The sequence below is a fragment of the Anabas testudineus genome, chromosome 18 (assembly GCF_900324465.2).
Source record: "Anabas testudineus chromosome 18, fAnaTes1.2, whole genome shotgun sequence".
Lineage (NCBI taxonomy): Eukaryota > Metazoa > Chordata > Actinopteri > Anabantiformes > Anabantidae > Anabas > Anabas testudineus.
In genome coordinates this window covers 10,458,581-10,484,433 of record NC_046627.1, presented here as the reverse complement: position 1 = coordinate 10,484,433, position 25,853 = coordinate 10,458,581, and the positions used below count along the sequence as shown (strand labels likewise).

At 34.7% G+C, this 25,853-nt stretch overlaps 1 protein-coding gene and 1 pseudogene across 1 annotated transcript; one reads left to right on the top strand and one right to left on the bottom strand.

Moving 5' to 3' along the window:
* The first annotated feature begins 560 nt into the window (after nt 1–560).
* Nucleotides 561–2,085, top strand: LOC113168311 (annotated as a pseudogene).
* A 2,192-nt stretch (nt 2,086–4,277) lies between these two features.
* On the bottom strand, nt 4,278–24,430 carry LOC113168310 (uncharacterized protein YGR130C-like). The gene is made up of 58 exons (XM_026369329.1): nt 24,412–24,430; nt 24,147–24,200; nt 23,331–23,369; nt 23,162–23,233; nt 22,898–22,936; nt 22,760–22,798; nt 22,622–22,660; nt 22,453–22,524; nt 22,188–22,226; nt 22,019–22,090; nt 21,754–21,792; nt 21,585–21,656; nt 21,320–21,358; nt 21,151–21,222; nt 20,886–20,924; nt 20,748–20,786; nt 20,610–20,648; nt 20,441–20,512; nt 20,176–20,214; nt 20,038–20,076; nt 19,869–19,940; nt 19,604–19,642; nt 19,435–19,506; nt 18,735–18,806; nt 18,470–18,508; nt 18,332–18,370; nt 18,163–18,234; nt 17,898–17,936; nt 17,729–17,800; nt 17,327–17,365; nt 17,158–17,229; nt 16,894–16,932; nt 16,756–16,794; nt 16,587–16,658; nt 16,322–16,360; nt 16,184–16,222; nt 16,015–16,086; nt 15,751–15,789; nt 15,649–15,651; nt 15,444–15,515; nt 15,179–15,217; nt 15,010–15,081; nt 14,745–14,783; nt 14,607–14,645; nt 14,469–14,507; nt 14,300–14,371; nt 14,072–14,074; nt 13,896–13,934; nt 13,727–13,798; nt 13,465–13,503; nt 13,296–13,367; nt 13,018–13,056; nt 12,849–12,920; nt 12,554–12,625; nt 12,292–12,363; nt 7,065–7,292; nt 4,480–4,592; nt 4,278–4,319 (listed from the first exon to the last, which is right to left on the bottom strand). The coding sequence occupies exons 1-58, from the start codon at nt 24,428–24,430 to the stop codon at nt 4,278–4,280; spliced, it is 3,177 nt and encodes a 1,058-aa protein (XP_026225114.1).
* Nucleotides 24,431–25,853: the final 1,423 nt, after the last annotated feature.

The following is a 25,853-nucleotide window of genomic DNA, read 5'->3' as shown; positions in this document are numbered from 1 at the left end:
CAAGATGATGTTCGCTTTGTACAACTCCTCAGCAATAGCATCTACAAAGGGAAGATGGACACTATGAGATGCCCCTCCCTTTCAAGGGTGACCTTCGCTACCAAATAACAAAAGGCTGGCGTTGGTTCGGTTGCAACACCTGAAGAAGAAGTTACAGGCAAACAAGCAGTATTATGATCATTACACGTCATTCATGGAGGAAACGATAAGCAAAGGTGATGCAGAGCTGGCCCCTTCAATATCTGAGGGAGAGACTCTGTGGTACATTCCCCACCATGGAGTGTACCACCCCAGGAAGCCAGACAAAGTAAGAGTTGTTTTTGACTGCTCAGCAAAGTTCCGTGGTATCTCCCTAAATGACAGTCTGCTCACAGGCCCAGATCTGATCAACTCCTTAGTAGGAGTTCTTTGCCGCTTTAGAAAAGAAACAGTTGCTGTAGTCTGCGACATTGAAAGGATGTTTCATCAATTCTACGTTGCGCCTGAACATCGCAACTACTTGAGACTCTCACACTGTGGTGGGAAGATGGACAGCTGCAATCAGAGCCAAAAGAGTACAGAATGGCAGTCCACCTCTTCGGCGCGGCCTCCTCCTCTGGATGTGCCAACTTTGGCCTTAAGTACCTAGCACGACAGCACAAGGATAACTTTCCTTCAGCATCAGCCTTTATTGAGAAGAACTTCTATGTAGACGATGGTCTGGTGAGCGTGCAATCAATTGAAGAAGCCAAGAATCTAATCATTGAAGCACAGAAGTTATGCAAAGGTGCAGGTCTGCGTTTGCACAAGTTCAACTCAAACCAGAGGGATGTTCTGTCCTGTGTATCCCCTTCAGAAAGGGCCACAACTACGGAACCTCTCAGCATAAACCCAGATATGACACAGAATGAACATGTACTTGGCATACAGTGGTCTATAGAAGATGACACATTTGGGTTCAATATTGATGTAAAGCATTATCCACCAACTCGGCGTACTATCCTGTCAGTCGTGGCCTCTCTTTTTGACCCACTCGGGTTTTTGGCCCCCTTCATATCGGGTGGAAAACGCATCTTGCAGGAGCTATGTCGCAGAGGTAACGGATGGGATGACCCACTTCCTCAGAACTTGCTTCCACGGTGGGAGGAGTGGAAATATGGTCTTCAGAGGTTGAAGGAAGTCACCATACCCAGATGTTACCATCCTCAAGACTTTGGTAACATTATTAGAGTGGAATTGCACCACTACTCAGATGCCAGCAACGTGGGATATGGTGCATGCTCCTACCTCAGATATAAAAATAACAACAACCAAGTCCATTGTAACCTTGTGATGGCTAAAGCAAGAGTTGCACCTACCAAGGTCGACAGTATCCCAAGGCTGGAGCTCTCTGCCGCAGTCACTTCAGCAAAACTAAGTACTATGCTTAAGACTGAACTTGAAATGAAAATTGACAGATAATTTTTCTGGACTGACTCCCAAGTAGTGTTGGCATACATCAACAATGAAGCACGAAGATTTCATGTGTTCGTAGCCAACCGTGTTCAAGTGATAAGAGCCAACACAGACCCAAGTCAGTGGCATTATGTAGACACTACACAAAACCCAGCTGATCACGCCTCTAGAGGTCTTCATGCAAAGGACATCTCTTCAACTAACTGGCTTTCAGGGCCTAGGTTTTTGTGGGAAAAGGAGGTTCTCCCAGCACCTAATCCGCCAACTGAGTTGCTTGTTGGCGATCCAGAAGTTAAATCAGTCCAAGCCTTTGCAACACAGGTCAGCGAGCAAAGAGATGTTTTGAATCGCCTGAGTCGGTTTTCCACTTGGACAAGGCTCATTAAGGTGGTTGCCAGAATCAAGAGACTAGGGTGCAAGCTGGAACACCAAAGTGAACTTGTGACTGTGGAAGAACGTAAGGAGGCTGCCAAGGTCGTGATTAAGCTTGTTCAGCAGGACACTTTCTCCCAAGAGCTAAGGCTACTTCGTAAGGGAAATTGTCTTCCGAGATCAAGTCCTCTTGTTCGCCTTGACCCCATTCTGGATGATGGACTTATTCGTGTTGGAGGCAGACTGAAAGCGTCATCCCTTGATCTCGGAAGAACGTAAGGAGGCTGCCAAGGTCGTGATTAAGCTTGTTCAGCAGGACACTTTCTCCCAAGAGCTAAGGCTACTTCGTAAGGGAAATTGTCTTCCGAGATCAAGTCCTCTTGTTCGCCTTGACCCCATTCTGGATGATGGACTTATTCGTGTTGGAGGCAGACTGAAAGCGTCATCCCTTGATTTAGAGCTGAAACACCCTGTCATTCTCCCAAAAGACAGCCATGTCACAAGGCTGATCCTGTCTCATTACCACAACCAGATTTGTCACCAGGGCCGTAATCAAACCTTGATGGAAATCAGAGCAAATGGATTTTGGATTATTGGTGGGAGCAAATCAATTGCTAAATACATACACAAATGTGTACAGTGCCGAAAGCTTCGACGTTCAACCGAGGAGCAACGTATGTCAGAACTTCCCAAAGAACGTGTAGAAGTCTCAGCACCCTTCACATACTGTAGTATGGATTACTTTGGCCCATTTATCATCAGGCAGGGCCGTAAAGAGTGCAAGAGGTATGGTCTCATCCTCACTTGCTTGTCTTCCCGAGCAGTCCATATAGAAATGCTTGAAGACATGACCACAGATCCTCTCATTAACGCTTTAAGGTGCTTCATCAGTCTCAGAGGAGCTGTTTCTTGACTACACTGTGACCAGGGCACAAACTTTGTGGGAGCCAAAAACAAGTTCAAAGAAGCACTCAAACAATGTGACTTCAAGACCCTAGAGGCATTCCTAGCAGATAAGCAGTGTGAGTTTGTATTTAATGCCCCTTCAGCTAGTCATGCAGGTGGAATCTGGGAAAGACAAATTCGAACCATACGCAGTGTGTTAAACCTCACAGCTGCTCAATGTTCAGGCAGACTGGATGATGCTTCCCTCAGAACGCTGTTCTATGAGGCTATGGCCATTGTTAATAGTCGCCCACTGGTTGTTAATGAAATCGATGACCCCAGCTCTCCAGAGCCGCTGACACCAAACCACCTCATTTTGATGAAATCCAAGGTTGCTTTACCACCTCCTGGAAAATTTGTAAAAGAGGATATGTATGCTGCAAAGAGATGGCACAGAGTACAATATTTGACTGAACAGTTCTGGAGTAGGTGGAAGAAAGAATATCTTTTGAATGTGTCCACAAGGCAAAAATGGCATGTACCCAGGCGTAACCTAAAGGTGGATGACATAGTCATTATCAAGGAAGACACACTTCCAAGGAACCAATGGCAGTTAGGACGAGTGGTTGAAACTATAGAATCTGCTGATGGTCTAGTTCGTCGAGTCAAGGTACGAGTAGGAGATAGAAGGCTGACAAAGAAATACGACCATTCTCTCAAACCATCAGTTATTGAACGTCCTATCCAAAAGTTAGTACTTCTCATGGAAAATTAATAATTGGCAAACAGTTCAATCAGGCACTTACATCAGACATGTAACATGTTATCACAAATTCTCTCTGTTGAAACTCACCTTTATGTCATAAGTGTGGTCCTTCATTATAGACTAGAAATCATTTATGATTGTGTTGTTTCTTCTTTACTTATTTTAAGTATCATAACATGATTTGGTGGGAGTGTAAATGACCACAAAGGTAATGTCACTCACTCGTTGTGGGCGTGGGTCAATTGAAGCAGACTCACCCCAGACCCTGTGTGCCGAGCACTGAGATTTACGGCAGACTCACTGCCTTCATGTTTCTTCAAGTTGAATGTAAGTTTGGATGTCACTGTAACGTTTATTATGATGTTGTTTTATTTAATGCTATTTGGTAATGTGTAAACACTTAACAAATCATAGTTGAGCTTCTCTTACCTCGCTTACATGCATGTGCTATTTTTAGCTCAGATGCCGTGTGTGCGTCAGTCAAGCTAGCGATGCTAAGATCGAAGACATTTTCCAATTATTGCACCCTTGGTAAGCGGAGCGAGGTCATTTTGACTCATTGTATCAGTGAACAAAAGTTTAAGAGAACCCGAAATGTTGACATTGGTTATAATATTTGTTCTTTGGGAAACTAAATATTTTCACGTGCTTATGCAGCAGTGCACATTAATAATTTTTTGTGTGTATTACCTTGCTTTATTCAGAATTTACGTTCTGTATTTATGTGTAGACATGTGTGTTACTGTGATATATGTGAGTTTATTTGCACTTTGTTAAATGTGAGTGACCACTAAGCAGCAACTTTGTTCATTTTTAGTTTTCACGGTGCTTGAAGGATGCTCAAGTGTTGCTGGTCAAACTTCTGTGGATGACACCAGCAAGTAAACTCACTGCACCCGTTAGAGACTCTCCTGTGAATTCTTTTTGATACCAAGGGCAGCTACACCACTGGTTTGCGTTATTAGCCTCCTCTACACACTCTTCCCACATGATTGTGTCGCCTTCAAACAGGACAACATTACCTGAACTTTGCAGATAACACTGCAATGATAGGACGGATCACTGGTGGGGATGAAGTAGCCTACATGAGGAAGGTGGTCAGTCTGATAAAATGGTGTTAGGACGACAACCTCACCTTCAACACAGAAAAGACAAAGGCGAACATGGACACTCAACACCACTCAGCTGGTTAAGAAGGCACAACTGCAGCTATACTTCCATAGTAGACTGTAGAAGTTTGGCGTGTCACCCTCTGCAACCTCTACAGCTGTACCGTTAAAAGCCTCTTCACCAGCTGGATCACCGTGTGGTGTGAATGTGCTACTGTGTGAGTGGTGAAGAATATTTTATTTGTTGTGTCAAACTGTTATAAAGAGTTTTTGAACCACATAATAATAATAATAATAAATAAGAGCTGAAAATCAGATGTTGCAACAGGTTTCTTTACATGACAAAACTTAGGTGACATTGTATTTACTCTGGAAATAATGAGCAAAGGAAGGAGGAGGTGTCCTCTATATTTTACAGTTAAAAGTTCAATTTAATTCAGTTTTATTTGTAAAGTGCCAAATCACAAGTCAATAAGCTCAAAAGAAGTCATCAAAAGGAACTTTACAATGAAATATTGTATATGTATATGGAAAACCCAACAATCCTATTTTAAGCCAGTTTTAGGAAACAGTCCCCAAAAAGTCCCTTTAGAGCAGTGCTTCTCAATTATTTTCTGTTATGCCCAAGTCAGAACTCTGGCTGCAGCATTTTGGATTAACTGGAGGCTTTTTAATGAGTTATTGGCGACAACTGACCTCAGCATGATCTAAAGTCTAAATGTGAGTGAGGTCTTACAAATGAATCTAGAGCTGATGCCTATACGTACAAGTCCATGCATGCCAGTTGCAGAGAGGATCTGATAATTTTTTTCTCTAATAATTATGATTTTATTAGTAAAGAAAGTCATTTAGTAAGTAAAGTGTTAAGGGGATACTAGACTTGGCAGAGCTATGACTCTTTCTCAGCCTGGATACAGTGCTGATAAGAAGCCTGGGAATGTTCTTATTTCACTCTATTAATTAGGAGTAATGTGTGGTTCTAACTTTACTGCGAGCTTGTTCATATATTAATTAGTAAGTTAGAATAGTTATTTGTTAGTTAACAACATACAACAATAATTTCTTCACAAATAGTTTTATTCATTATTGGTCATACACCAAATTTATACTTTTTTTGTTTTTCATTCACATCAAATTTAAACTTATTCAAATTCACTGAAAACTAAAAACATGGTAGGAATTTTCAAAGCTTCTGCTTGAGGTATATAACATGAAGAGAGAATACACATCAGATTATGATGACCTTAGGCAAGGTTAGGCAAGACTGCTTGTTTTCCAAACATCTCAGCACTTACAGCTTCTGATTTCCTGAACACACCTGATCCAGATATTCAGCCATGCAAAGGGCATATATAGTTGGAAATCAGCAGGACTGTGGCTCTCTAGGACCAGGGTTGTCTACTCTTGAAATGAGGAAACAGCCAAGAGGAAAACACAGGCTTCTTCGTGCTAGTTAAACAAATGGAGGATCCAGGTAGACACAGAGCGACAGGTGTGTAGTCTCTGAGCTCTGTGATCCTCTGGTTAGAGTTGATGATTTAAAAATGACAGTGAATGTGTCAGTGTATATAGCAGCCAGTGTAGTAGGTTAAAGTAGACAGTGTTTCACCCTGGTGTCGGTGTAGAAGACTTGAAACAGTCTCATGTTGTTTTTTCCTGAGAGATGCACCAACTTTTGCTGGAGGAGAAACAGATTTTGGTACTTGCACATTCTATGATTGGCAAAGAGTTAGTTCAAGTTTTTCTCTCAGATTTCAAAGTGAGTAGATCAGCTTATAGGTTGAAACCTGACCTGTTTACAAGTTTGTCTTTCACACTGAATTGTTGGGAGCGAAAGAACTTTCATCCTGTCATTCTTTTGTATGTTTTGTATGCACATCAGCTTCAATCGCATTTTAATTTACATGAACAGGAGAAAAACATTAACACTGATTTGAAATTGTCTCATTAGCAGCAGTGGCATTTTTTTGCCCAATATTGTTGTTTTCTCCAAGTCTAACTTGATATAACGAGTTATATCTTACATATCATATTGAACAAACAGATTGACTGCTATGCAAAAACTTTTGTTTTATTATGTATATTATGTTACATAAAATCAACTCAGTTGAAAATAAACAGCAGAGCTCCTACTCTGGTTTAATCACAAAAGTTTCACAGTAATTTCAGATCCAACATGTCTGAGTCTGGATCTGAACTCTGTTCTCTCGTGTCACAGATCTGCAGAAACCTTCTGATTAGTCTCTGTGAAGATGAGCTGTTTCACTTTCTGCATTCTCCAGCTGTAAACTCCTCACCTCCATATAATTCTCTACTTTCCTATTTCTTTGCTGTTACTATTGACATGATCTCCTCTGTTTTCTGCTGCAGTTTCTCTAAATCCAATTGCTGTTTCTCTATGAACTCTTTTTTCTTTTCCAGTTTCCACTGTTCATTTAATAGTTTTTGTTTTTCTCTTAAATATCCTTCTCTGTTGTCAGTGGCCTTTTCTTTCTCACTCTCTGCTATTTTGCTCTCCACCAACTCAATCTTCTTCTTGTTCTCCTCCCTTTCTTGTTCTATTTCCTCCAAGTGCAACATGAAGTCCTGTCTCTGGTTTCCCAGTTTCAGTTTCTCCACTGAAGTGAAAACTGTTATCAGTGCGTCCAGTTTTTCTTCAATCTTCTCTGGTTGTTGAGACTCAATTTTAATCAGAATCTCATGTTTCACTGGGGAAATCTCAGATGCTGAATGAGACAAAAATGAACGTTCATTTTAGAAGGAGACTTCCCTGACAAACATATTTTATAAAATCAGCCTCTTTTAGCAGAATAGGAATTTTTGATGAAATTTAAATAAATTAAACACTATTTTACAGTTGAATCTTAATCTCAAGTTTAATGCTGATCAAATGTCAAACACTGAATGAGACAAAGAAGAAAGTAATTTGTAGAAGAACATGAAGGATGTTTATTTTACCTATGTTTAAGAGATGGCTATAGAGTAAATGTCAATTTATGAAAATATTTTAGCAAATAATTTAATTACGATTAGTAAATTACAATAAAATTACATTTTGGAAGTGTCACAAGCTATACTTACAGAATTCAAGTTTCTGCACTTGAGTCTCTTGTTTATTCTCTTTTATTAGTGATATAATATCAAGCACTGTAAAAGACAAAAATGTAAGGTAATTGTAAAAAGTAACTTACATTAAAAGATCAACATTTGAAAGATTTATTGCTCTTATAGTAATATATTTTGTAGTCATGGCTATAGTAAAAATGGAAATTTAGATTTCAGCAAAGATGACAGTTATGTTACCATAAAATTACATTTTGGCATCAATATTAAAGATCCTTACTGGGTTCGAGTTTCTGCAGCTGAATCTCATTTTTAATCAAATTCTCATTAATTGCTGATAAAATCTCAGGCACTGAAAAAAACAAAAATTAAATTAGATGTAAACTTGCATTTAAAAAAATCAACTATTGAAATATTCACTGCTTTAACAAACATTTATTCTGCATTAATAGATTATTTTTCCATATTATTTAAATTGAAATTCATATTAATGAATAACATTTTCTGCTGTTGAATCTCATTTATTACTGAAAAGATCTCAAACACTGAACAGGATAGTTATTTGTAGAAGGATACCTACAATTAAAGAGCACCTATTGACAGATTTACTGCTGTTATAGTCAAATATTTTAGGGCTTAATGTTCCATTTGCAATAATTTATGTAAAACATTTTTGCAAAGTTGACATTTATATTACGAAAAAATAACATTTTAGAAGCTTTGTAAATGATACTCACCTGATTCTAGGTGCTTCAGCTGATTCTTACGTTTAATGGAAATCTTTCTTGTTGATGACAAAGTCTTTGTCACTAAAAAAGTAAACAAGGTAAGCTCACATTTAAAAAGTCCACTAATAAAAGATTTTCTGCCTCTTATGGTCACTTATTTTCCACAATTGGCTAGAGTGGAAATGGAAATTTATATAAAACGTTTTAGCAGAGATGACGTCTAAATAACTTTATAATTACATTTTGGCAGCATTATTAAAGATACTCACTAGTTTCCAGTTTCTGCACCTGAATCTCTTGTTTATTTGAAATGTCCTTTATAGCTGATAAAATCGGAGGTACTGAAAAGTAAAAAAATAATTGTAGAATGAAACTTACATTTAAAAAAACAACTTTTGAAAGATTTAATTCTGTTGTAGCCATATATTTTGCAGAGAAAGCTATAATGAAAATGGAAATGTAACTAATTTGAGCAAAATTTACATTTACATTACAATAAAACATTTTTGCAGCATTATTGAAGATACTTACTAGGTTCAAGTTTCTGCAGCTGAGTCTCATTTGTATTCAAACTCAACTTAATCGATCTCTCATTTATTGCTGATAAAATCTCAGGCACTGAAATTAAAAAAATATTAAAGTTAATCGCAGAAGGAAACTCGCATTTAAAAATCAACTGTTGAAAGACTTATTTATCAAACATGTATTTTACATCCTCATATTCTTCTACCAGATCTTTTTTAAAAAAGGTAATTCAAATTAATGAATACCATTTTTTTGAGTTTTGCATGAATTGGTCATAAAATGTGCATTTCCTGTAGTTGCAGATGAGTCCTGCACAACGATCTGGAGTAATTTTGGACCACTCCTCTTCATAAAACTGTATATAGCAATATTCTTGCGATGTCTGGTGTGAATGGCTCTCTTGAGGTAATGCCACAGCATTTCAATCGGGTTGAGGTCAGGACTCTGACTGGGCCACTTCAGAATGCGTATTTTGTTCTGTTGAAGCTATTCTTTTGTTGAATTACTTGCATGCTTTGGATCATTGTTCTGTTGAATCACCTACCCTCTGTGGAGCTTCAGTTGGGGACAGATGGTCTTACGTTTTCGTGCAAAATGTCTTGATAAACTCTGGAATTCATTTTTCCATCAATGACAACAATCTGTCCAGGCCCTGAGGCAGCAAAGCAGCCCCAAACCATGATGCTCCCTCTGCCATGTTTTACAGTGGGGATGAGGTTTTGATGTTGGTGTGCTGTGCCTTTTTTTCTGTTGTGTGTTTTTTCCAAACAACTTAATTTTGGTTTCATCTGTCCACAGAATATTTTGCCAGTAGTGCTGTGGAACATCCAGATGCTCCTTTGCAAAATTCAAACGTCCTGCAATATTTTTTTTGGACAGCAATGGCTTTCTCCGTGGTGTCCTCCCATGTACTCCATACTTGTTTGATGTTTTCCTTATTGTAGGTGTGTCAACAAAAATGCTAGCATGTGCTATTCTGTAAGTCTTTAGCTGAAGGATTCTTCTTTACCTCATTCAGCACTGTACTCTTGCAGTCATCTTTACAGGACGACCACACCTGGGGAGACTATCAAAAGGTGCTGCAACAGTAAACCCAAAACTGGTGTGTGTTTTTAAAGGGCAGAACAGCTTTCAGCAACACATCCAATATAATCTCACTGATTGGATTCAAGGTTGCCTCACTCCTGGCTCCAATTAGCTCTTGGAGAAGTCATTAGGCTAGGGGTTCACACCTTGCACTGTGAATGTTTACATGTTATGTTAAATAAAAACATGAAAAACATAATGTTTGTGTACTATTATTTTCAGCAGACTGTGTTTTTGTATTGTTGTGAGTTGAAGAAGATCAGAGGACATTTTTTGACCACTTCATGCAAAGCTCCACGTTATGCCAAAGAGTTCACATACTTTTTCTTGCCACTGTAATAATAAAAATATCTAAAACACTAAAATAGAAAAAGATAAAAGTAATTTGTAGAGGGACACTTTTAATGAAAGACCAACTATTGACAAATTTACTGCTGCTATAGCCAAATAATTTATGGTAGATAGCTTTAGCAGAAATTTAAATTTATATAAAACATTTTTACAAAGGTTGTTTTTCTATCACAATATAATCTAGCCATAGGGGTTGCAAGCCAGTGACTTCTGTGCCGGTCCCAAGCCCGGATAAATAGAGAGGGTTGCGTCAGTAAGGGCATCCGGCGTAAAAATTGCCAAAATAACCATGCGAATCATTCACAAGACTTTCATATGGAAAGGTGCTAACAACCCAGGAGAGTGTGCAGAAAAGATGGAAGGAGTATTTTGAGGAGCTGATGAACGAGGAAAATGACAGGGAAAGAAGAGAGGAAGATGTTGATGTTGTGGAGCAGGAAATAGAAGAGATTGGAAAGGATGAGGTTAGGAAGGCTCTGAAAAGGATGAAGAGTGGAAAGGCTGTTGGTCCTGATGACGTACCTGTGGAGGTGTGGAAGTGCTTAGGAGAGACAGCAGTGGAGTTTCTAACCAGTTTGTTCAATAGGATTCTAGAGAGTGAGAAGATGCCTGAGGAATGGAGGAGAAGTGTTCTGGTTCCGATCTTTAAGAACAAGGGTGACACGCAGAACTGCAGCAACTACAGAGGAATAAAGTTGATGAGCCAAACAATGAAGCTGTGGGAAAGAGTAGTGGAAGCCAGGCGTAGGAAGAAGGTGGAGATTTGTGAGCAGCAGTATGGTTTCATGCCCCGTAAGAGCACCACTGATGCCATTTTTGCTTTGAGAATGTTAATGGAAAAGTACAGAGATGGTCAGAAGGAGCTGCATTGTGTCTTTGTAGATTTAGAGAAGGCGTATGACAGGGTGCCGAGGGAGGAGCTGTGGTACTGTATGAGGTCGTCGGGAGTGGCAGAGAAGTACGTCAGACTAGTTCAGGACATGTATGAGAGAAGTATGACGGTGGTGAGATGTGCTGTAGGTCAGACAGAGGAGTTCAAGGTGGAGGTGGGACTACACCAAGGATCAGCTTTGAGTCCCTTCTTGTTTGCTATGTTGATGGACAGGCTGACAGATGAGGTCAGACAGGAATCTCCCTGGACAATAATGTTTGCGGATGACATTGTAATTTGCAGTGAGAGTAGAGAGCAGGTAGAGGAACAGCTGGAGAGGTGGAGGTTTGCTCTGGAAACAAGAGGCATGAAGGTCAGTCGTAGTAAGACAGAATACATGTGTCTGAACGAGAGGGATCCAGGTAGAAGCATTAGGTTACAGGGGGCTGAGGTGAAGAAGGTACAGGAGTTTAAGTACTTGGGGTCAACAGTTCAGTGTGATGGAGAGTGTGGAAAAGAGGTGAAGAGGCGAGTGCAGGCAGGTTGGAGCGGGTGGAGGAAAGTGTCAGGAGTGTTGTGTGACAGAAGAGTGTCAGCAAGACTCAAAGGAAAGGTGTACAAGACAGTGGTGAGACCAGCTCTGCTCTATGGGTTAGAGACGGTAGCAGTGAGAAAGAGACAAGAGGCTGAGATGGAGGTAGCAGAGATGAAGATGTTGAGGTTCTCCTTAGGAGTGACCAGGTTAGACAGAATAAGGAACGAGTACATCAGAGGGACGGCTCACGTTGCCTGTGTTAGCGACAAAGTCAGAGAGGCCAGACTGAGATGGTTCGGACATGTTCAGAGGAGGGATAGTGAGTATATTGGTAGAAGGATGTTGGAGATGGAGCTGCCAGGCAGGAGGACAAGAGGACGACCAAAGAGGAGATATATGGATGTCTTAACAGAGGACATGAGGTTGGCTAGTGTTAGGGTAGAAGATGTTGATGATAGAGTGAGGTGGAAAAGGATGATTCGCTGTGGCGACCCCTGATGGGAAAAGCCGAAAGAGAAGAAGAAGATTTTCTATCACAATAAAATTGTATTAAAAATGATACTTACTTGATTCTAGTTTCTTCAGCTGATTCTTACGTTTCTTGGAAATCTTTCTTGTTGCTGGCAAAATCTTAGTAACTGAAAAAGACAAAATCGAAAGGTTACTGTAGACATAAACTTACATTAAAAAATCCCCAATTAAAAGACTTTCACTTACACTCATATATTTTCCAGAGATGGCTATAGTGGTAAGAGGACATTTTAATAGAACATTTTAGCAAAACTAATTACAAAATTACATTTTGGGAAACATTAGTATGATACTCACTGGATTCAAGTTTCTGCAGCTGACTATCTTGTTTAATGGAAATCTCCTTTATTTTGGCTAAAACCTTAAGCACTGAAAAAGATAAAAAATGAAATAAATTGTAGAAGGAAATTAACATTTAAGATTGTACTATTTTAAAAATGACTGCTCTTAAAATCACACATTTTATATTTTTATGTTCCACTTCCAGAGTTGGTTATAGTAGAACATGGTAATTTACGTAAAACATCTGAACATAGATGACATTTATATTACAATGAAATAACACTTTGGTAGTAGGGTTATAGATACTTACTGGGATCTTCTTTATGCACCTGATTATCTTGGTCATTGGAAATCTCCATTGTTGATGATAAAACGTCAGACACTGAAGAAATAAAAAATCAACGTTAATATTAGAAAGAAAACATGACCTTCATATAACAATAACATTACATTTTGTTAGCATTTTTAACAATACTTACTGGGATCTTCTTTCTTTGCCTGTATCTCATCTTCAGTTTCTGAAAAAAATAAAGAAAGTTAATATTAGAAGGAAAATTACATTTGAAAAAAAAAAAAAGATAGATTACCTGCCTCTTTCAGTTCACTGCTTTTATGTTTTTATTTAAATTTTACATTTTATGATCCACTTGCAGAGATGGCCATAGTAAAAAATTTAAATATACATTAAACTTTTTGAAAAGATGAAATTTTGGTTACAATAAAATCACATTTTAGCTGCAGTGGGAAAGATACTTACTGGCCTCGTGTTTGTGCACCTGAGTACTTTGGTCATTGGAAATCTCCATTGTTGATGATGAAACGTCAGACACTGAAGAAATCAAAAGTTAAAGGTAATATTAGGCAGAAAGCGTGTTCTTCATATAACAATAACATTACATTTTGTTAGCATTTTTAATAATACTTACTGGGATCTTGTTTCTGCACCTGTATCTCATCTTCACCTCCTGAAAAAGAAACAAAAATGAAAGTTAATATTAGAAGGAAACATATTTTAGAATCAACAATTCTAAAACATACTGCTCCTACAGTGACTCATTTTATGTTTGTAGGTTCAACATCCAGAGTTGGTTATAGTAGAACATGGTAATTTAAGTAAAACATTTGAACAAAGATGACATTTATATTACAATAAAATAACACTTTGGTAGAAGGGTTAGAGACACTTACTGGGTTCTTCTTTGTGCACCTGATTATCTTGGACATTGGAAATCTTCATTGTTGATGATGAAACGTCAGACACTGAAGAAATCAAAAGTTAAAGTTAATATTAGGCAGAAAGCGTGTTCTTCATGTAACAATATCATTACATTTTGTTAGCATTTTTAACAATACTTACTGGGATCTTGTTTCTTTGCCTGTATCTCATCTTCACCTCCTGAAAAAGAAACAAAAATGAAAGTTAATATTAGGCAGAAAGCGAGTCCTTCATATAACAATAACATTACATTTTGTTAGCATTTTTAACAATACTTACTGGGATCTTGTTTCTTTGCACCTGTATCTCATCTTCACCTCCTGAAAAAGAAACAAAAATGAAAGTTGATATTAGAAGGAAATTTATATTTTAGAATCAACAATTCTAAAACATACTGCTCCTACAGTGACTCATTTTATGTTTTTAGGTTCAACATCCAGAGTTGGTTATAGTAGAACATGGTAATTTAAGTAAAACATTTGAACAAAGTTGACATTTATATTACAATAAAATAACACTTTGGTAGTAGGGTTATAGATACTTACTGGGTTCTTCTTTGTGCACCTGATTATCTTGGACATTGGAAATCTCCATTGTTGATGATGAATCGTCAGACACTGAAGAAATCAAAAGTTAAAGTTAATATTAGGCAGAAAGCGTGTTCTTCATGTAACAATATCATTACATTTTGTTAGCATTTTTAACAATACTTACTGGGATCTTGTTTCTTTGCCTGTATCTCATCTTCACCTCCTGAAAAAGAAACAAAAATGAAAGTTAATATTAGGCAGAAAGCGAGTCCTTCATGTAACAATATCATTACATTTTGTTAGCATTTTTAACAATACTTACTGGGATCTTGTTTCTGCACCTGTATCTCATCTTCACCTCCTGAAAAAGAAACAAAAATGAAAGTTAATATTAGGCAGAAAGCGTGTCTTTCATATAACAATAACATTACATTTTGTTAGCATTTTTAACAATACTTACTGGGATCTTGTTTCTGCGCCTGTATCCCATCTTTAGTTACTGAAAAAGAAACAAAAATTAAAGTTAATATTAGAAGGAAACTTAGTATTTTAGAATCAACAATTCTAAAACATACTGCTCCTACAGTGACTCATTTTATGTTTTTAGGTTCAACATCCAGAGTTGGTTATAGTAGAACATGGTAATTTAAGTAAAACATTTGAACAAAGATGACATTTATATTACAATAAAATAACACTTTGGTAGTAGGGTTATAGATACTTACTGGGTTCTTCTTTGTGCACCTGATTATCTTGGACATTGGAAATCTCCATTGTTGATGATGAATCGTCAGACACTGAAGAAATCAAAAGTTAAAGTTAATATTAGGCAGAAAGCGTGTCCTTCATATAACAATATCATTACATTTTGTTAGCATTTTTAACAATACTTACTGGGATCTTGTTTCTGCGCCTGTATCTCATCTTGAGTTACTGAAAAAGAAACAAAAATGAAAGTTGATATTAGAATGAAAATTTATATTTCAGAATCAACAATTCTAAGACATACTGCTCCTACAGTGACTCATTTTATGTTTTTAGGATCAACATCCAGAGTTGGTTATAGTAGAACATGGTAATTTAAGTAAAACATTTGAACAAAGATGACATTTATATTACAATAAAATAACACTTTGGTAGTAGGGTTATAGATACTTACTGAGTTCTTCTTTGTGCACCTGATTATCTTGGACATTGGAAATCTCCATTGTTGATGATGAAACGTCAGACACTGAAGAAATCAAAAGTTAAAGTTAATAGTAGGCAGAAAGCGTGTTCTTCATATAACAATATCATTACATTTTGTTAGCATTTTAACAATACTTACTGGGATCTTCTTTCTTGCACCTGTATCTCATCTTCACCTCCTGAAAAAGAAACAAAAATGAAAGTTAATATTAGGCAGAAAGCGAGTCCTTCATATAACAATAACATTACATTTTGTTAGCATTTTTAACAATACTTACTGGGATCTTGTTTCTGCGCCTCTATCTCATCTTGAGTTACTGAAAAAGAAACAAAAATTAAAGTTAATATTAGAAGGAAACTTATATTTTAGAATCAACAATTCTAAAACATACTGCTCCTACAGTGACTCATTTTATGTTTTTAGGTTCAACATCCAGAGTTGGTTATAGTAGAACATGGTAATTTAAGTAAAACATTTGAACAAAGATGACATTTATATTACAATAAAATAACACTTTGGTAGTAGGGTTATAGATACTTACTGGGTTCTTCTTTGTGCACCTGATTATCTTGGACATTGGAAATCTCCATTGTTGATGATGAAACGTCAGACACTGAAGAAATCAAAAGTTAAAGTTAATATTAGGCAGAAAGCGTGTCCTTCATATAACAATATCATTACATTTTGTTAGCATTTTTAACAATACTTACTGGGATCTTCTTTCTTTGCCTGTATCTCATCTTCACCTCCTGAAAAAGAAACAAAAATGAAAGTTAATATTTGGCAGAAAGCGAGTCCTTCATATAACAATAACATTACATTTTGTTAGCATTTTTAACAATACTTACTGGGATCTTGTTTCTGCACCTGTATCTCATCTTCACCTCCTGAAAAAGAAACAAAAATGAAAGTTAATATTAGAATGAAAACTTATATTTTAGAATCAACAATTCTAAAACATACTGCTCCTATAGTGACTCATTTTATGTTTTTAGGTTCAACATCCAGAGTTGGTTATAGCAGAACATGGTAATTTAAGTAAAACATTTGAACAAAGATGACATTTATATTACAATAAAATAACACTTTGGTAGTAGGGTTATAGATACTTACTGGGTTCTTCTTTGTGCACCTGATTATCTTGGACATTGGAAATCTCCATTGTTGATGATGAATCGTCAGACACTGAAGAAATCAAAAGTTAAAGTTAATATTAGGCAGAAAGCATGTTCTTCATATAACAATAACATTACATTTTGTTAGCATTTTTAATAATACTTACTGGGATCTTGTTTCTGCACCTGTATCTCATCTTCACCTCCTGAAAAAGAAACAAAAATGAAAGTTAATATTAGGCAGAAAGCGTGTTCTTCATGTAACAATAACATTACATTTTGTTAGCATTTTTAACAATACTTACTGGGATCTTGTTTCTGCGCCTGTATCTCATCTTGAGTTACTGAAAAAGAAACAAAAATTAAAGTTAATATTAGAAGGAAACTTATATTTTAGAATCAACAATTCTAAAACATACTGCTCCTACAGTGACTCATTTTATGTTTTTAGGTTCAACATCCAGAGTTGGTTATAGTAGAAAATGGTAATTTAAGTAAAACATTTGAACAAAGATGACATTTATATTACAATAAAATTACACTTTGGTAGTAGGGTTATAGATACTTACTGGGTTCTTCTTTGTGCACCTGATTATCTTGGACATTGGAAATCTCCATTGTTGATGATGAATCGTCAGACACTGAAGAAATCAAAAGTTAAAGTTAATATTAGGCAGAAAGCATGTTCTTCATGTAACAATATCATTACATTTTGTTAGCATTTTTAACAATACTTACTGGGATCTTGTTTCTGCACCTGTATCTCATCTTCACCTCCTGAAAAAGAAACAAAAATGAAAGTTAATACTAGGCAGAAAGCGAGTCCTTCATGTAACAATATCATTACATTTTGTTAGCATTTTTAACAATACTTACTGGGATCTTGTTTCTTTACCTGTATCTCATCTTCACCTCCTGAAAAAGAAACAAAAATGAAAGTTAATATTAGAAGGAAACTTATATTTTAGAATCAACAATTCTAAAACATATTGCTCCTACAGTGACTCATTTTACGTTTTTAGGTTCAACATCCAGAGTTGGTTATAGTAGAAAATGGTAATTTAAGTAAAACATTTGAACAAAGATGACATTTATATTACAATAAAATAACACTTTGGTAGAAGGGTTAGAGACACTTACTGGGTTCTTCTTTGTGCACCTGATTATCTTGGACATTGGAAATCTTCATTGTTGATGATGAAACGTCAGACACTGAAGAAATCAAAAGTTAAAGTTAATATTAGGCAGAAAGCGAGTCCTTCATATAACAATAACATTACATTTTGTTAGCATTTTTAACAATACTTACTGGGATCTTGTTTCTTTGCCTGTATCTCATCTTCACCTCCTGAAAAAGAAACAAAAATGAAAGTTAATATTAGAATGAAAACTTATATTTTAAAATCAGCAATTCTAAGACATACTGCTCCTACAGTGACTCATTTTATGTTTTTAGGTTCAACATCCAGAGTTGGTTATAGTAGAAAATGGTAATTTAAGTAAAACATTTGAACAAAGATGACATTTATATTACAATAAAATAACACTTTGGTAGTAGGGTTATAGATACTTACTGGGTTCTTCTTTGTGCACCTGATTATCTTGGACATTGGAAATCTCCATTGTTGATGATGAAACGTCAGACACTGAAGAAATCAAAAGTTAAAGTTAATATTAGGCAGAAAGCGTGTCCTTCATATAACAATATCATTACATTTTGTTAGCATTTTTAACAATACTTACTGGGATCTTCTTTCTTTGCCTGTATCTCATCTTCACCTCCTGAAAAAGAAACAAAAATGAAAGTTAATATTTGGCAGAAAGCGAGTCCTTCATATAACAATAACATTACATTTTGTTAGCATTTTTAACAATACTTACTGGGATCTTGTTTCTGCACCTGTATCTCATCTTCACCTCCTGAAAAAGAAACAAAAATGAAAGTTAATATTAGAATGAAAACTTATATTTTAAAATCAACAATTCTAAGACATACTGCTCCTACAGTGACTCATTTTATGTTTTTAGGTTCAACATCCAGAGTTGGTTATAGTAGAAAATGGTAATTTAAGTAAAACATTTGAACAAAGATGACATTTATATTACAATAAAATAACACTTTGGTAGTAGGGTTAGAGATACTTACTGGGTTCTTCTTTGTGCACCTGATTATCTTGGACATTGGAAATCTCCATTGTTGATGATGAATCGTCAGACACTGAAGAAATCAAAAGTTAAGTTAATATTAGGCAGAAAGCGTGTCTTTTCATGTAACAATATCATTAATTTTGTTAGCATTTTTAACAATTACTACTGGGATCTTGTTTATTGGCCTGATCTCATCTTCACCCTCTGAAAAAGAAACAAAAATGAAAGTTAATATTAGGCAGAGAATAGCGGAGTCCTTCATATAACAATACACATTACATTTTGTCGCATTTTTAACAAACTACTGGGATCTTGTTTCTGCACCTGTATCTCTCTTCACTGCCTTGAAAACGAACAAAAATGAAGTTAATATTAGGCGCAGGAAAGGTGTTCTTCATGTAAACAAAACATTACATTTTGTTAGCATTTTAACAATATTACTGGGATCTTGTTTCTTTGCCTGTATCTCATCTTTAGTACTGAAAAAGAAACAAAAATGAAGTTACTCTTTAGAAGGAAATTATATTTTCGATCCACAATTCTAAAACATACTGCTCTACAGGACTATTTTATGTTTTAGGTTCAAAATCCAGAGTTGGTTATAGTAGAACATGGTAATTTAAGTAAAACATTTGAACAAAGATGACATTTATATTACAATAAAATAACACTTTGGTAGTAGGGTTATAGATACTTACTGGGTTCTTCTTTGTGCACCTGATTATCTTGGACATTGGAAATCTCCATTGTTGATGATGAATCGTCAGACACTGAAGAAATCAAAAGTTAAAGTTAATATTAGGCAGAAAGCGAGTTCTTCATATAACAATATCATTACATTTTGTTAGCATTTTTAACAATACTTACTGGGATCTTGTTTCTTTGCCTGTATCTCATCTTCACCTCCTGAAAAAGAAACAAAAATGAAAGTTAATATTAGAATGAAAACTTATATTTTAAAATCAGCAATTCTAAGACATACTGCTCCTACAGTGACTCATTTTATGTTTTTAGGTTCAACATCCAGAGTTGGTTATAGTAGAAAATGGTAATTTAAGTAAAACATTTGAACAAAGATGACATTTATATTACAATAAAATAACACTTTGGTAGAAGGGTTAGAGACACTTACTGGGTTCTTCTTTGTGCACCTGATTATCTTGGACATTGGAAATCTCCATTGTTGATGATGAAACGTCAGACACTGAAGAAATCAAAAGTTAAAGTTAATATTAGGCAGAAAGCGTGTTCTTCATATAACAATAACATTACATTTTGTTAGCATTTTTAACAATACTTACTGGGATCTTCTTTCTTTGCCTGTATCTCATCTTCACCTCCTGAAAAAGAAACAAAAATGAAAGTTAATATTAGGCAGAAAGCGAGTCCTTCATATAACAATAACATTACATTTTGTTAGCATTTTTAACAATACTTACTGGGATCTTGTTTCTGCACCTGTATCTCATCTTCACCTCCTGAAAAAGAAACAAAAATGAAAGTTAATATTAGAATGAAAACTTATTTTTTAAAATCAACAATTCTAAGACATACTGCTCCTACAGTGACTCATTTTATGTTTTTAGGTTCAACATCCAGAGTTGGTTATAGTAGAACATGGTAATTTAAGTAAAACATTTGAACAAAGTTGACATTTATATTACAATAAAATAACACTTTGGTAGTAGGGTTATAGATACTTACTGGGTTCTTCTTTGTGCACCTGATTATCTTGGACATTGGAAATCTCCATTGTTGATGATGAATCGTCAGACACTGAAGAAATCAAAAGTTAAAGTTAATATTAGGCAGAAAGCGTGTTCTTCATGTAACAATATCATTACATTTTGTTAGCATTTTTAACAATACTTACTGGGATCTTGTTTCTTTGCCTGTATCTCATCTTCACCTCCTGAAAAAGAAACAAAAATGAAAGTTAATATTAGGCAGAAAGCGAGTCCTTCATGTAACAATATCATTACATTTTGTTAGCATTTTTAACAATACTTACTGGGATCTTGTTTCTGCACCTGTATCTCATCTTCACCTCCTGAAAAAGAAACAAAAATGAAAGTTAATATTTGGCAGAAAGCGAGTCCTTCATATAACAATAACATTACATTTTGTTAGCATTTTTAACAATACTTACTGGGATCTTGTTTCTGCACTTGTATCTCATCTTCACCTCCTGAAAAAGAAACAAAAATGAAAGTTAATATTAGAATGAAAACTTATATTTTAAAATCAGCAATTCTAAGACATACTGCTCCTACAGTGACTCATTTTATGTTTTTAGGTTCAACATCCAGAGTTGGTTATAGTAGAAAATGGTAATTTAAGTAAAACATTTGAACAAAGATGACATTTATATTACAATAAAATAACACTTTGGTAGTAGGGTTATAGATACTTACTGGGTTCTTCTTTGTGCACCTGATTATCTTGGACATTGGAAATCTCCATTGTTGATGATGAAACGTCAGACACTGAAGAAATCAAAAGTTAAAGTTAATATTAGGCAGAAAGCGTGTCCTTCATATAACAATAACATTACATTTTGTTAGCATTTTTAACAATACTTACTGGGATCTTGTTTCTTTGCCTGTATCCCATCTTTAGTTACTGAAAAAGAAACAAAAATGAAAGTTAATATTAGAATGAAAACTTATATTTTAAAATCAACAATTCTAAGACATACTGCTCCTACAGTGACTCATTTTATGTTTTTAGGTTCAACATCCAGAGTTGGTTATAGTAGAAAATGGTAATTTAAGTAAAACATTTGAACAAAGATGACATTTATATAACAATAACATAACACTTTGGTAGTAGGGTTATAGATACTTACTGGGTTCTTCTTTGTGCACCTGATTATCTTGGACATTGGAAATCTCCATTGTTGATGATGAAACGTCAGACACTGAAGAAATCAAAAGTTAAAGTTAATATTAGGCAGAAAGCGAGTCCTTCATATAACAATAACATTACATTTTGTTAGCATTTTTAACAATACTTACTGGGATCTTCTTTCTGCGCCTGTATCTCATCTTCACCTCCTGAAAAAGAAACAAAAATGAAAGTTAATATTAGAATGAAAACTTATATTTTAAAATCAACAATTCTAAAACATACTGCTCCTACAGTGACTCATTTTATGTTTTTAGTTTCAACATCCAGAGTTGGTTATAGTAGAACATGGTAATTAAAGTAAAACATTTGAACAAAGATGACATTTATATTACAATAACATTACACTTTGGTAGTAGGGTTATAGATACTTACTGAGTTCTTCTTTGTGCACCTGATTATCTTGGACATTGGAAATCTCCATTGTTGATGATGAATCGTCAGACACTGAAGAAATCAAAAGTTAAAGTTAATATTAGGCAGAAAGCGTGTCCTTCATATAACAATAACATTACATTTTGTTAGCATTTTTAACAATACTTACTGGGATCTTGTTTCTGCACCTGTATCTCATCTTCACCTCCTGAAAAAGAAACAAAAATGAAAGTTAATATTAGAATGATAAGTTATATTTTAAAATCAACAATTCTAAAACATACTGCTCCTACAGTGACTCATTTTATGTTTTTAGGTTCAACATCCAGAGTTGGTTATAGTAGAACATGGTAATTTAAGTAAAACATTTGAACAAAGATGACATTTATATTACAATAAAATAACACTTTGGTAGTAGGGTTAGAGATACTTACTGAGTTCTTCTTTGTGCACCTGATTATCTTGGACATTGGAAATCTCCATTGTTGATGATGAATCGTCAGACACTGAAGAAATCAAAAGTTAAAGTTAATATTAGGCAGAAAGAATGTTCTTCATATAACAATATCATTAGATTTTGTTAGCATTTTTAACAATACTTACTGGGATCTTCTTTCTTTGCCTGTATCTCATCTTCACCTCCTGAAAAAGAAACAAAAATGAAAGTTAATATTAGGCAGAAAGCGAGTCCTTCATATAACAATAACATTACATTTTGTTAGCATTTTTAACAATACTTACTGGGATCTTGTTTCTGCACCTGTATCTCATCTTCACCTCCTGAAAAAGAAACAAAAATGAAAGTTAATATTAGGCAGAAAGCGTGTTCTTCATGTAACAATAACATTACATTTTGTTAGCATTTTTAACAATACTTACTGGGATCTTGTTTCTTTGCCTGTATCTCATCTTTAGTTACTGAAAAAGAAACAAAAATGAAAGTTAATATTAGAAGGAAACTTATATTTTAGAATCAACAATTCTAAAACATTCTGCTCCTACAGTGACTCATTTTACGTTTTTAGGTTCAACATCCAGAGTTGGTTATAGTAGAACATGGTAATTTAAGTAAAACATTTGAACAAAGATGACATTTATATTACAATAAAATTACACTTTGGTAGTAGGGTTATAGATACTTACTGAGTTCTTCTTTGTGCACCTGATTATCTTGGACATTGGAAATCTCCATTGTTGATGATGAAACGTCAGACACTGAAGAAATCAAAAGTTAAAGTTAATATTAGGCAGAAAGCGTGTCCTTCATATAACAATAACATTACATTTTGTTGGCATTTTTAACAATACTTACTGGGATCTTGTTTCTTTGCCTGTATCTCATCTTGAGTTACTGAAAAAGAAAAAAAAGAAAGTTAATATTAGAAGGAAACTTATATATATAAAAAAAAAAAACTATTGATAGATTCCTTGCCTCTTTTAGTTCACTGCTTTTATGTTTTTATTTACATTTTACATATTATGTTCGATTTGCAGTGATGGTCAAAGTAAAAAATTGAAATATACATTAAACATTTTTGAAAAGATGAAATTGAGATTACAAAAAAATAAATTACACATTTTGGCAGCAGTAGGAAAGATACTTACTGGCTTCTTCTTTGTGCACCTGAGTACTTTGGTAATTGAAAATGTTCATTGTTGCTGATAAAACGTCAGACACTGAAGAATTCAAAAATCGTTCAAAAAAGTTAAAATTAGAAGGAAACATACTTTCACAAATACTTATATATTTTATATGTATGTTCCATCTTTAAAGATGTTTATAGTACAATTAAGAATTTATATATCAGCTTTTGGTCAATATGACATTTATATTACAATAAAATAATGTTTTGGCAGCATTATTTAAAATACTTACAGGATTCAAGTTTCTTAACTTGAGTCTCTTTTTAAATTTTCTTTATTGATGACAAATTTTCAAGCACTGTAAAAGACAAAGATGAAAGTTAATTTCAAAGCTTAACTTGCATTTAGTAATCAAAATTTGCAAGTCCTACTGCTCTTATATATGTTCTACTATTGGCTATAGTGGAAATGGGCATTTATAAAAAAAAAAAACATTTATACTATAATACAATTACATTTTGGCAGCATTAGTAAAGATACTCACTGGGTTCTCGTTTCTGCAGCTGAGTCTCTTGTTTATTGAAAGTCTTCTTTTTTGCTGTTAAAATTTTAAGGACTTTAAAAGACAAAAATGAAAATCAATGCTAGAAGGAAATTTACATCTGAAAATCTACTATCTACTATCTACTATATATGTTTCCAGAAATTGGAAATTAGTGGAAATTGAAATTTACATAAGTCATTTTTGGAATGAGGACGTTTAGATTTCAATAAAATTATAGTTTGACAGCATCAGTAAACATACTTACTGGGCTTGAGTTTCTTCATCGGAGTCTCATTTATTGGAAATCTTCTTTATTGCTGATAAAATATCATGTGCTGAAAAAGACAAAAATAAAAGTTAATTCTAGAAGAAAACTTATTGAAATATATTGTGCTCTAATACTTTATTTATTTGATGTTTTTATATTCAATTTCCAGAGATGGCAAAAGTGGAAATAAAAATATACATATATTCTTTTGTGAAATATGATATTTATATTACAATAAAATCATGTTTCGGCAGCTTTATTTGAAATACTCACTGGATTTCTGCATTGTATGAAGTATTTTGTTTAATGGAAATCTCCTTTATTTTTATCTCCTTTATTGCTGATAAAATCTCAGGTGCTGAAAAAGACAAAGATTAAGTTAATTGTAGAAGGAAAATATTTTAGCAAAGATGACACATTTGTTTACTATAAAAACATATTTTGTCAGCTTTATGAAAGATACTCACTGATTTTGAGTTTCGTACTCAAACATGCAAAATAGGCTCCTAGTGAATATTTTCATATTGACTTCACCCTCTGTTCATACTTACTGTATAAGTCTTTGTTAAAATAAGTGGGGTCATGATGCAGTGGAAAGTCAACAAACTTAGTAAATTAAAGATACACCCTTTTTGTAATTATCTACTAGCAAATAATTATGTACATATACATATTTAAAAGTCAATACTGTCAATACTAAACTCCATATATGATCTTGCGTAGTTAATCATAGCTCAGTTCTATTGTTATGTCACAGATGCCTTCCAGTACAATATCACAATAGTTAGAGAGAATTTTAGTAGTAGTAGGAGGGATTGGAACACTCAACACAGTAAGACTGTTAAGATGTCGAACAAATAACCCATATCCAGAAATACGTTCATTAAAAATGGTGAAAAGGTAAATAATTAAATAAAAAATATTTACTTAACTGAAGGTAGATACCTTGTAGATTTGTTGCAGTTCAGCAGTAGTCAGTTCAGTATGAAGCTGTAGGTCAAAGTGCCGCAATATAAGTGCATTATAAAAAGTGTACTTTGACCTAGGTCATCATGAGTTTTTCCTTTGTGCAAAGGTGAAACATACCTATAAAGATAGATAGATATAGATATATATACACACAGTGTTAGGTTGCACAAAATAAAGTCTAAAAAATTTATATATATATATATATATATGTATATATATATATATATATACAATTTTAACCCTGTGGCTGAGAAAAGACAGGAAGATGAAGTCACTGATGGAATGTGGAAGTCTCAGGTCCTTCACTAGTTGTTTTTCAGGGAGATCACTCTTCTGGGATCTACAGTTACTAGTTAGTACACCAGGTGTTATTGATGCTCCAACTTATACTGTAGGAGAAGCAGCATGTATCCAATATGTTAATGATTAGAGTTGCTTCATTTGTGCATTGTGAGCAGAGATCAGACAGG